This window comes from Lingula anatina, chromosome 3, assembly GCF_051362555.1.
Source record: "Lingula anatina isolate TDL-2025a chromosome 3, LinAna3.0, whole genome shotgun sequence".
Lineage (NCBI taxonomy): Eukaryota > Metazoa > Brachiopoda > Lingulata > Lingulida > Lingulidae > Lingula > Lingula anatina.
Genome location: NC_141769.1, coordinates 19,856,532 through 19,870,058, shown reverse-complemented (window position 1 = coordinate 19,870,058; position 13,527 = coordinate 19,856,532). Strand labels below are relative to the sequence as shown.

At 37.1% G+C, this 13,527-nt stretch overlaps 1 protein-coding gene across 1 annotated transcript in view; it reads right to left on the bottom strand.

The window, feature by feature from the left end:
* The window catches only part of LOC106156203 (uncharacterized), a 42,026-nt gene extending 32,639 nt beyond the window's left edge, over positions 1 to 9,387 (bottom strand). Inside the window, exons 1-6 of the mRNA XM_087009526.1 lie at positions 8,407 to 9,387; positions 7,106 to 7,175; positions 3,575 to 6,534; positions 2,451 to 2,768; positions 1,869 to 2,138; positions 1,675 to 1,693 (exon numbers count right to left, since the gene is read on the bottom strand). Coding sequence (XP_086865652.1) covers positions 1,675 to 1,693; positions 1,869 to 2,138; positions 2,451 to 2,768; positions 3,575 to 3,647 — 680 coding nt within the window. The 5' untranslated portion in view covers positions 3,648 to 6,534; positions 7,106 to 7,175; positions 8,407 to 9,387. The remainder of the gene's footprint in view (positions 1 to 1,674; positions 1,694 to 1,868; positions 2,139 to 2,450; positions 2,769 to 3,574; positions 6,535 to 7,105; positions 7,176 to 8,406) is intronic.
* Positions 9,388 to 13,527: the final 4,140 nt, after the last annotated feature.

Genomic DNA, 13,527 nt, shown 5'->3' with positions numbered 1-13,527 from the left:
CCCATCAACTGACCTGTTTTGACACACACATGACTAAAAACAGCTAGTACTGACAAACGGGTATTATTTGGATCTAGGAAAGTTAGAAATTGCAAAAAAAAAAAAAAATAATAATAATAATAATAATAATAATAATAAATAAATAAATAAAATAAAATAAGAGCAAACCTTTTATGTAGATTTTGCTAAAAATATCGACAAAGGGCGGCTAGACGAAATATATGTCATGTACAAGAACAAAGACTTGGTTTTTTTAACTAGCATGTCAGATTTTTGGGGATATGTTGGGAATTTTTACTTTTTTTTATTTTTCTGTTACACCCCCTTTGTTCTCCATTTAGTCATTTTTAGGGGTCAGGTTGCATTGAAAAGCGTTAGAAGAAACATTGTATTGTTCCTTATTACCCATATTGCACGCATCTGTGGACCAAAATTCGTTCATTTTGGCTACTAGGCAATCTGCGCGTGACATTTATTTTTGCCATTAGTTTACAGGTGAGGATTAAAACATTCAAAAACATGAAATGCGTACAAAAAGAACGATGTATAAACGTAAACTATGTCAATTTTTCTGTCACCGGAATCACTCTGCACTATAAATGTCGTTATCAACCATGACACATTCCTCCAAACCGGCAGTTTCTTTCTGATCTGAGTTGTTATGCTGACCATTACGCACCCTCTCCCCCGTAGAAGCGTACATACCATTCGAAACAAGGTAGACGTTAGTGTCTGCTGGTTCCATGGTCTCTTTAAAGCAAGGAATCATGTTGCTTTGTTGTTCGGAAGGTTCTTCACCTAGCCGGCCACTTTGATGCACTGCAATATCCACATTTGAATCTGTTGCAAGTTGATAAGGAGAGTAGTCATTCTCTACTCGGGTTACAGGAAGGTTTAAATTTTCAGCAGGATTCGTGTATCTTTTTCTAATAATAAAAATATGGAAAATAATTAAAACTAATCATGGCAACCAATTATCTTTTGTGTGCAATATATTTTGCGCCTGTATGGTAAAAAAAGAAAACGAATCAAAATTTGATGTTATGCATGTTTATGTACATATTTAAAAAGTAAAAAGAACGAACAAATGTTAATATAACAAAAATAAGTAATCACAGAATAAAACGTTTTTAAAAGTGGGCAAGTATCAGACACAATGACTAAATAAACCCTTACCGTTTGCGCCGTCGTAGACACAGCAGGGCAATTATAATAACCAACAACATCAGTAAAAATGCTCCAATACCAATTCCGATCCCCAGGGCCATAACTGAAAATTACAGAAAACGTATATTTAACTCAGTTACAACGGCTTGAAAGATATTTTTAATAATGCGTTGATAACACTTAAGTAGTGTTGAAATTTTCAATTTTCATTTCACTAATATAAGGTCTTTCTTTGATTCCTACTGTATAGTGTTTACAGGAAGATACTAATGCAGATCAAAGTAAATCACAGTCAAACTTTGGTATCAGATGTAGACCTTACACTCTTTGAATAGAGTAGGGAATACCCCCCCCCCCTACAATCAGCAAACACCAAGATTAAAACAGCTCAATCACCAATCGCCAAGATATATTCAGGCCAATCACCAATCACCCAAAATTCCTGAATCACTTTCCACGCAGATGTTGGGCTCAAAACGCACCACGCTCAAAAAAATGTCACACACCGGAATGGTACACTGCTGACCTATCGAAATATTGAGGCTAAATAAATTCATTATCTTAGAAGTATTCAGAGGATATCAAACAAGTACAGTTATCCAATATTACCTGTATTGTGTGTGTGTGTGTGTGTGTGTTTGTGTGTGTTTCGGGGGTGGGAGGAGTTTAATTTTACAAGCGTCGTTAACAGTTGATATTACCTTCTCGGCGACAATGTGCGGTGTCAATGTGAATAGCGATGGCACTTGAAAGTAGTTGTCCCGGCTGTAAAGTGTCCAATGACATTGCACATACATTTGCACTTGTGAAGCAATCACAAAGGCTTTCATATGGCTTCCATGTGACGCTTACACACTGACCATTTGAAATTTTATCTAGACACTGTCGGATGGTAGATGTTTGATATGAATTTTGTGCTGGAGTTTGGTCAGGATATACTGTTAAGTTAAAGTGAGACGGCAGTGAAATATCTGAAAAGTAAAAGAATAACGATATCTTCACACACCAATAAAATAGGGCATATACCTGTACAAATAATACCTTCTAAATTTCCCTTTTAGCGAGTCCCAAAAATGGCAGAAAACACGTGTACTATATAGTGATCAAGAGCGTGTTTGTTATCAACTGATCTGGTGCAGAACTGAAAGTTGTCAGAAGTTTAGGGATCAGCTTAAAACTACATGTAATTATGGAAGCATACTAAGGGGCAACACGTTTACATGCCCATACAAGGGTCAGACCAAAAGCTTTATTATTGACAGCAATCTACGCAGTCATATTACCTCGGCTAAAACAATGGAACCATCCGGTGAAGTTCACCCAACCGTTCCTATAGTATTGCCATGGCGAGGACAACTCCGTTTCTATGAGATCAACTGCAGTAGGAACTGAACGAGCATGGACTACCGACGTGCCCTCCTGGATGATCCACTGAGATTTAGTGTACACCACCTCAAAGTGAGACGTACCGCCTTGGCTATGAGTTTTCATGTATCTTGGCATATTGTTCATGGTGCCATTTCTATAGTAAAACCCCAGCAGTTCCGTCTTTTCGTAGCGTCCGATATCTCGCTGTCTGAATAGCCACAGGTAACATGTACCTGAAACGGGTTGTGCATTAAGAAAACGAGGCGATGTTAAATCAATAGAATCTAAAACATTTTCTCTTTTAGGTAAGCTGTGAGAACAAAAAAGACTAGAAAAAACTTGTTTACTTGTTGACATGTACTTATCCTACAACCGCCACCGTGAAAAAACCTTAATAGAATGGTGCTGAAAAGATGGTGGAACCAGGATATAGGGAAAAGGGGAGCACAAGTATAACACATTTGGCCTCACTTCGTTCATGTAAATACACCGGCGGGAGTAACAGTAGATCAAGACATTTTACTATGATATGTAGAGCGAAGTGATGGAAAAATGATGGGTTTTTGTTTGACTCGTTTCACTTTTTAAGGGTTAAGGAGAGAGAAGGGCGTACCACAGCAGTTGTTTGAGGGACAAACAACTACTGTGCTCCTAATGCTAGATCCGCCAGTGAATTTGCGATGAAAAGAACTTCATCCAAAACGACGTTTTGTCATATAATATTGTCATTTAAAACACTTTTTGTGTCCTACATCATGTAACATGTGCACTCGAATGCGCAGACATTAACATTACTCATGCAATGTACGTGTATACTAGATTACTCTATTTAACGATACATGATACACAACCATATATTAGTGTCTGCTTTTATCGAACCCCTTCATGTTCGTAAAATACAAACAGAATGCATTAACGTTCGTGTTACTTATCAAATTTTCCGAAAGCGTGACAGACGATATTCCTGCTTTACTTTACGGCATATTCTATCTAAAACATGCGCGCGTATACCCACACGAGGATAAAGATGAAAACATACCTGCTGCCATCACCTGCAGTACTTCTTTATAACACCATATTACAAGGAACACTTGGGTAACATGCAACCCCATAATGACACGCAGTCATATGTTTTCTGTGTAGCTGTCGTTTGTAAGGTCTGTTAACTCAATGCGGAAGTTTATAAAATCGACAGGATTGAATTTTGCATGACCCACTTTTATTGTATAAATCTGCCCCTCGCAGCATTGTTACCTGCCCTATGTATTAACCAGCGAGGTATTGAGGATTCGTCAGTCGAATACAAAATAATTTGGAAGGTAAAGTGAGGAAATTACTCATAATAACAGTTCCTTTTCAGAAAAATAAATACGTTTTGCCAAACCGTGTACTTTTCTTAGAATTCATGATTCAGTTCAGTGAAGCCGAGGAAGGCGCATTTGGGGTTGGCAGAATGACGAACATAAGAAATACGAATAAGACTAATCACTTATTTTTTCATTCTGCATTGCTTTTAGATAAGGATGAATTTCATACCAGTGGCCTATTTTAATAATTGAAATTGCTAAGCTTTACTTGCAAGGGTTTCTTTTTACTTTAAATATTTATAGAATACTCTTTATGTCTCCTCCATCCCAGTGCATCAAAAACTTGCATATTCCCGTTCATAGCAAAAGAGAATGCAACAAAAACTATCGGGTGTTCGTGATTTGGCCAAACAAGGCCGCTTTTATTAAATAAACTCACTATCCTAATAATTTTAACAATAATAACAATGTGGCAAATTGTTGCCTGCATTAAATGTTATGGCCTTAGGGATAAAAATTAAATATGAAATATTAACTAAGACTCATCATTCTAAAAATAATGATGAGACGAGTCAGCACAAGTTATCATTTTCAAGCAATTTTGCACAAATTTCGTTTGTGGGGTTGCAAAGAGGCCCCCACCATGCAACAGTTATTGTAAGCTGTGATCCACAATAAGCAATTATTTGACAACGGTAGTGCATCTTATTTAGCTTGTCTGATTCCAAAGGCAAGGTCAATGCATTGCAGGACTCTCAATACAATTCTACGTATGTACCGGCATGACAATGCTGTTAGCGGGTGGCCTAACCCCTACTTCCTTCATTTTTTTTTTTTTTTTTTTTGAAGGAAGGGGGGAGGTTCAGTTTTTCCCATATGCTGAAAACAGCTGGAAGAGTGAACTCTCTATAATTGCCATGCCATCCTAGCTTGTGCCGTACTTGTTAATTAGAATAAAAATTAACGATATTCTGCGGAAAAGCAATTTCTTTCCAGTTTACAATTATCAATGACAGAATAAAACATGAACAAATAATATAATCTCGGGGATAACATAGATAGGTATGTTCTTATGCAAATGTTCCCGTTACATTCCTCACTTCAACCGATAAACAGATGGACCCGCAAAGCTTGCTGGGTCAAAATATGAGAAAAACATGACTGGGTCATGTAAATCTAAGATCTAATAAACAGAAAGATTGGACAGCGGCATTTTCCCTTTGACCAGACGTTCGTACGGGTAAACATTGCTCTATTGTTCCCCTTAAGTTGTTTTGATAGCCGGGCTTAATTTTAATCCCCATTGTACCTAACCCGTGTTTAGCGAATAGCGTGATTTCTCGTGCATTCTCGCGGACGCCACATCGTCGTCAAGTAGATCCGCCATATTGGATAAGCAATGGCACACGAGTTTGTTTTTTATTAAAAAGTTCTAAAGATGTACAGTTTGTTTACATTTCGTAGTTGTCTTAATACTTTATATTCAGAGGAGGCAATACCCAATAGCGCACTCCCTGTAACAAAAGCTGCCATTTTATAGAAATTGACTCAACGTGGAGATATAGCCGGAAACGTGACGAGATCATCAACGTAACAGATAGTGATATTCGATGCCGTTTTGGACAATAAGGTCATGCTAATCACTGGGAGAAACTGAATGGTGAAGCTACACCAAAACAGAAACTTGATGTATTATGCATGTTTGTAAAACTTTGTCACTATTAGCGGTCATTCTTTTAGAGCATAATCAATTCAAATTCACCAGAATATTCGTAGCAAATCAGTGAAACAAAAAGGACTGAAAAAAAAAATCCTTTAAGAAAAAGTAGTTTTTAATTTCACTTTCACAAACACTAATTTGGGTACCTACTTCATAATGATAGTGAAAGGTAAGACATATCTTTATACTGACAATCAAATAAAAGTAAACTCGTTTTTTCATATTTATAAAGAACACATGCAATATAGTTTCCTTGCGACTTCATAATCATGCACATATTTTTAAACTCTGCAAAATCTGTTTTAAAACATATGTCTTTTGAACATCTTCCACAGAATGTATTGGAAGAATAATATGTGTAACAATTTTGTTTGCCATCTCACTAAAAATGACTAAATAAAAGATGATTGCTAAAAATTATCAATATTTCATCAGATTTAGCATTTAAAACTGATCATTCATTTCTGGCTGATATAGTAACATAATACAAGTCATATTCTGTTCATACGCATTTTATTATAGATTTAATAAGGCACAGATATTGAAATGCAAATAAAAATGTTAACACCTTTAGATACCACTGACTGTTACACAATCACAACAGATAGGTAATTTATTTAGGAGTACTAGTTTCACATGACAAAGAATTATAGACTTTTCCCCCTATTTTGACTTGTTTCAACATTAATATCTCATTCAATAAAAATTATGCACGTGATGATAATATTTATCTATTGTTAAGAGCACTACTGACTAATTCCAACCTAGACTTGACAGAAACTAAACTTCAGAGTTTACAGAAGGGAGACAATTTATAGTGATATATTTGTTTTTCATGAAGAACAACATATGGCTAGTTTCAAGGTGGTCCATTTGCTGAAATATCAATGTGCCTGTCAGGTTCTTGAGTAGCACCGAGTTAACTTGACAGAGGTACGTCGTCATCAGAATCACTTCCATTGCAACATATATCTGAAAAAATATTATGACACAGTTAAAAAGATGCTGACGTGTTAATTGCTCATGTTATGTTAAAATCCACGGTACGGACAACACTGACCTAGCTTTTCGTGCACTTGTAAAACTATCGAGCAAAAATTAAATATTTAATTTCGGGCAGCTTACCATTTTGCTTATTTAATACATCTGTGTGTCTTTTTGATTGTTTACAATCACTTTGCAAACTTGACAGTGGTGCATCTAAATCATCTGCAACACTTGCATTATGACATTCACCCGAAATAATAAAATAATATTTTACTGTTAAAAAGGTTCTGACATGTGCTAGTCTCTTATTATTTGTCATTTGTATAATTCCACTCAATCCACTGTGGTGATTGCACCTGCCTTTTTGTATCCGATACTGGTAATAATGTTGTTGGTACAGTGGAAATCCGATACTTGTAATAATGTTGTCGGTACAGTGGAAATATCTTACTGAGCATGACACACAAGGGACAGATTGATAGTGCCCATGTATGTAAGACATTTTACTTTCAACTCCATAAACTAAAAAGTTCTAGTTATAGACCAGAAAGCTTACCTTTTGATTTTGCTGCCAGATTTTGCTCTTTATTTTTTCTCCTGCGGGCCTTGACCCATTTTAATGGCATCTGAAAACAAAACAAAACAAAAAAAAAAAAATAATAATAATAATAAGGATGTGAGGCACATTTTCACGCAATCTTCTCATTACTTAGGTATAAATCCTGGATAAAAATATCACCAGTTGTAGTCCCCGCCATCTTGTTTTATTGTCATCTTTACCGATAAATATTTCTAAGAAAAAAAACTAAATTTGAGCTAAGTTTGACCCTACGACCTTCCACTACTTTTTTAGATGAACACAGGTTAACTGCCAATGCATAGTACAGATCTTATTTCGTGTTCGGCTGTGCATTTGAAGCCCATCGATAACAAAAGTCGCCGCCATCTTGTTTTATTGTCATCTTTACCGTTAAATATTCCTAACGAAAAAAGCTTAAGTTTAGCTAAGTTTGACCCTACGACCTTCTTCTACTTTTTTAGATGAACACAGTTTAACTGCCAATGCATAGTACAGATCTAATTTCGTGTTCGGCTGTGCATGAAGCCCATCGATAACAAAAGTCGCCGCCATCTTGTTTTATTGTCATCTTTACCGTTAAATATTCCTAACGAAAAAAGCTTAAGTTTAGCTAAGTTTGACCCTACGACCTTCTTCTACTTTTTTAGATGAACACAGTTTAACTGCCAATGCATAGTACAGATCTAATTTCGTGTTCGGCTGTGCATTTGAAGCCCATCGATATCAAAAGTCGCCGCCATCTTGTGTTACTGTCATTTTTACCGTTAAATATTCCTAAGAAAAAAAGCTAAATTTTAGCTAAGTTTGACCCTACGACCTTCCACTACTTTTTTAGATGGACAAAGTTAAACTGCCAACGCATTGTATAGATCCACTTTCGTGTTCGGCTGTGCATTTTAACCCCGGCGATTATGATCAGCACCGCCATTTTGCTTTATTGCCCGAAGTATTGTTTAAATTTTCATAGAAAACGAAGCTACTATAAATTAAATTATCAACCAATAAAACGACAGTGTTATTCAGTCATCAGTAATATAAAAACCAACGTACATAAAGTTAAACTCCCCGTGTTAGACCTTAGGTAACAAAGCATTCAAACTCGCTTGTCTGTCGCCATATTGCTAATTTGAATGCAACAACGGATTGAAGGCAAATTTTCACGATAATATCTGCTCCAAAATATTGCATATTTTACACACAAGTGAACCCTGTTAGTTTTCCCTTCTGCACATACATTCTCAGAGAAACTACAAGACTAAAAGAGGTAATTTACCTACCTTGAAATCGCCCACATGCAACAGAGCTCTACCTGCGCACGATCACAACGCGACTGACTACTTCCGCCGTACGAACGTCTTTCCACAGTTAATCGGATTACCCTTTGAAGAATCGCCGAGTGTCCAATCTTTCTGTTTATTAGATCTTAGTGTAAATAGAGTCAAAATTCTCATACGACATGAAACAGCGGGTAGGCAAGTAGGATTTTTTGCAACACTCCTGTCACAACATGCTGGAATGAATTACAGTTTTGGAGCAAAAACCGGGAATGGGGCCCACTTGGCCCCTTAAAACGGGGAAGTCAGATATTTTTATACCGCTGTTCCAATGACCTCTGCAGTGAGTAAAGATCAAGAATGGACCCGCAAGGCTTGCTGGGCCGCTGCCCTGAAAAGGTCGGGGCCTATAACAAAAAGAAGAAATGAGTCTATGGGCCTGAAAAGGACATATGATGAAGGTGAAAATAAATATACAACAAGATATCTGAAAAAATAAGGATATCTTGTGGGTATGTTTTAAGAAGTAAGGGCAAGGGCAAACTTACCGGTGGCCCTGAAAAGGTCGGGGCCTATAACAAGAAGAAGAAATGAGTCTATGGACCTGAAAAGACTTATGATGAAGTTGGAAGGGATTAGGAAAAACTTAATGCTAAGCCAAAAGGCCTTCCTAATAATGGCGCCCTGCATACTACGATATACTTTATACTGGCCAACCTCCGAAAGATGCACCCCGTCTGGTTTGGTGTGAAACCGGTGTCACGTGTACGGTCCGTTCTGCGTGAACCATCCGTCCTGACCGATTGTACACGCAGCAGACGCGTGTATGAACCGTTCCGTGAATGATCCGTTGTTACTCACCTGTACTGTTATATTCGGCTAGTTCATTCCCTACCAAATTATACATTTACTATGATGGGGATAAAGTTCATGTGTTAATTGATAATTTTGATAGAGAATCAGCGTCAAATTACAGCTTGATGCATGGATGAACCTACCATGGACGGGCTGTCGTTATTCAGCTGCCGGCTACCATTTTAGTACTGATTTTACTAGGCTAGTGTGTTGATATGGCCACCTGAGGGAAATCACAGTAGAGGTGAACATCTATAAGATATGAATACTTCTAAATATTATTTTTTAATTTGCAGTATGTTCTCAACAGCGCATGTTTATTAAAGGCTAAGAATGTATTCATGACTCTATTGAGACGGACTGTACACGCCGGAAGTCTCTCAGATTTGCCTGCGCTTTGTGCGCATGAGCAGAACGGATTGTTCACGCTCCGAGCGGTACACGCCACACCGGGTCACTTTCCGCAGACCTACGTTCTTCCAAAAGGAAGTAAATGGATTTCATAAGGGCAAGTCTGCAAGATGAATGTTGAGCTGGTCAACTTGATCGTTAAAAGAAGGGTGAGGGGGACGCAGTCAGTGGTGAACTTATATTCTCCACCACAAGAGAAACACCGAATTCGTCGTGAAAAAGACGGGCTAACTCTTCAATGTCCCTACCTTGGTTAGAAGGGGAAATATTACGGTCGGAAAAATTCATTGGGCTCAATGATAATTACGAGCTGTTATTGGCGAATATAGCCTTGATTCGTTGGTATATTTACTAATGTTTAACATCTGGCATAAATAGTGGCTATACAGACCACCCGTTTACGTTAATTAACAAAACAATTTAATATAAAACAATACAACTTTAGCTACACTACTTTCTAACTAGAAACCGGCCATCGGTGATTGAGGAAGCTTGTGTATGAATTGCCCTCTTTAGGCGCTAGCACGGTTGTCAGGGTGTACGTATGGGATTATGTAAGACTCTTGTCTGTGTTCTAAGACTGCAGTTTATATGAACATTTTGTTTGCAATGAAGTAAACACAGAACAATAACTCAGCTGCAGTCTGTTAAGGGCTATCACTTGCAAGGGCCCAGGTGCCCACGATCAGATATCTAGAGGTGTGATTTCCTGGGTATTGTTCGCCCCAGGGTTAGGAAGTCCTTTGTTTTACTAACACAGGTGTACTTGATTTAGTTTAGTTGATTGGGTATTCAATGTATGTATGTGAAGCTAAATAAATCCCTATATTAGCAAATTAAAGTGGTTGTTGCGTTTTTACTATGGGGTAAACATTATATGAAAGTTTGAATCATGGGTCCTGATATACGACAAAGGATACTGAATTTCCAGGATGAGGCCATTTACATTGTTTTTGGAAGATTATTAATACTAAGATATACGGCAAGATGTCATGCTTGGCTGTAAGATAATCGATACCCAAAATAATTATTAGATTGCCCTTTATTATAAACTAAGTCCTTCTTTATCAACCTCTGATCTTAAAACCGTTATGAGTTTAAAAGCGTGTCTGAGCTAGTTTGCATTGTGAGACCCAAATGTTTTGTTTTTCTTGTTGTGGGTGAATGATTAAAGTAATATTAAATGTCTACACTTAGCCAGTATCTCGTTAATCCAACGTATATGTTCATCATTATAGCTCGAACTTAACTTATGAGAACTACTACTAGGCAGCTGTCAGCCTTTATCACTATCATAACAGGTGGCCAGGATGATACTGCTTGGGTGAGGGCATAATTACCCTCGGCAGTAAGGCCAGGGATCGTAAGCCTCTATGAACTGTTTAATAAAAGGGGCCAGACTCGTTTAATAGGCCACAGAAAGAACGTTAAGCTTGGGTATAATTTTAATTAAAATCAGAGAACAGGAAACTCTTCTTGGAGATTTGTGAAATGAAATTGGGGCAGGAACACAGGGTGGCTTAACTAGGGTGGGAAAGTTTTACAATATCCACTGAAAGCTGAAAGAGAAAAGACCCCAGAAAATGAATAGGGCTTATAGAATATAAAAAATCTAAAAGCGATATGCTTCAATAAGTATTTTTGTTTCACTAAATTTTCCGTGACTGTACTATTCTTGCAATATCCATGTAACATGATCTTGTTTAGTAGAAGGAAAAAGCTAATAACTATGTTTACTTATCAGTTGTAGTGCCCTAAGCATAAGTGAACCCCAAAATTCAAGATGTGTGAAGGGTGGGGGTTGATAAGACAATCGTGATCAGAAGACTTATAAACGGAGTCGTAAATGTGCAACTCAAAGATAATTAATAAATGGTAGGTATAAACGGTAACTTCAGTGATAACTAAAAAATTGAATAGGAGATACGCAAGGAGCCTTATAGTGCAGTCGCCGTGACCATTATTAGAGCAAACCAGAAGGTCATGAGCAAATGGATTATGTCAACGGCATCTGATAAATCAGTAGAGAAAATAACTTACCGCCTTCATGTAGCCTAACAGTCGGCAGATGTACTACGTACAGTGTACATGTACAGCTACTCCCTGCTTGAACTTGTACATAATCTTTCGCTGATATAATATGCTGTAAACGTGTTGTAACCGTTCGAAATATCGATGAACTGCTGGAAAGGTCTCATCGAAGGAAAAGCCGATGAAATTTTCTGAACTGAAGGTTTAAGTTGAAAGTCGGAGATAACTTGTAGCTTCAACGTATCGTGCGCGACAACAGAATGAGCGCAAAATGGGTCAGGCAGTGACGTCCCCTGGTATAAGTAGCAACATGTGCCTCAATTGGGACCACCCCTCTAGAGTAGAATTGAGCATGTGCAGAATGCGCATGTGCGTAAATAAGCTCTGGAGATTGTTGTCGCCATAAAATATCGTTTGACTACGCCAAACTTTCCTTTTCATAGACAACTCTTACTGTTTATGCATCCAGTTGTATTATATTAAGATCATAATCAAATTGACTCTTATGTTGCTTTTACGTTTGAAATCATGATAAGCAGGAGGATTAGTTCAGTCAAGGAGTGAGACCATTCATGAAAGAGATTGAAAGAAACCCACCCTCAACAAGCACAGTGGCCTGAGATATCAACTATCACATCTATGATACGTGACAGAGAGTCAGCCCGCGATTATAGAGGGTCCCCTTCCCATTAATTTGTACAGGTAAGCCTCGCCCTACATTTTGACCCAAGGTCGGGATAACCTAACAATTATAATTAAATAGACGGCGGATTTTCCGTTATACGGACCCTCGTTACACGGGCCCGGGGAACATCTCCCGCAGACTGTCACCACGTGACACCAGTCACAACTCAACATCAGTTCACATTACATCAACATCAATTTCCTTATGATCTTGGTATTGTTTTTGAATACTTATTATTATTATTATCATTATTATTAAATGATTGACAATGTCTTAAATAGTTATCAGTTATTGGTGAAATGTATTTACATTAAACATATGTTCATGCAGTGATCATGAAATTCTTCAAAGCCGTAACGGAATGGTGTTTTAATGATTAAAATCTATTCATTGCTTTCTTAACATGAAAACTATAAAGATGGTGATATGTGAAATTTGGTATATATAGTTCACCTAAACGTGATCAGTTCACAAATGCAAAAAGAAAAAAAAAAGAAAAAAATGTTTACCTGGATAAAGGTTATTCACCATGATTACTTCATTCTGCGAGAAATAAAACCTCTTGACACATCGAAATATTTGAAGTAAACAATCCTCAGTATTAAATGTGTTATAATGAGAAATATAACGACAGCGGTCTGGAGCTTTCTTAGGTTTATTCACCAACTTTTTATTCATACAACTTCACAAATATTTATACTCAATTTCTCCGTATTGATCACGCATTTACTTGCTTTCTTTTCCATTGTCTTTGCGTGATTACAAGAAATTTTCCATTATCATGTTGTGAGTCAACATTTCCTTATTAGGCAATCCCCAAGATACTTGTTTTCAATTAAAGATATCTAAAATATCATTTGAATTACTCATGCTTGGACCTTATCCAAAACTCAGTTATCATGTGATAAACAATTGATCAAAATTAAAATATGTTATGAAATTAACCAATCACATAAACTGTTTCTGACTTTGACCTTTTCCATCTTTTTCTGACACTAAAACATGTCCTACACTTGTTGACTCTAGGTGAAACTTAACTTACACTCAATAACTCTCTATCCTTTTACTCGTTTGATTCAATTTTAATTATTATCTGTAATTAGTGAAAGTGTGAGTCATTTACTTTACAACATACACCCCTT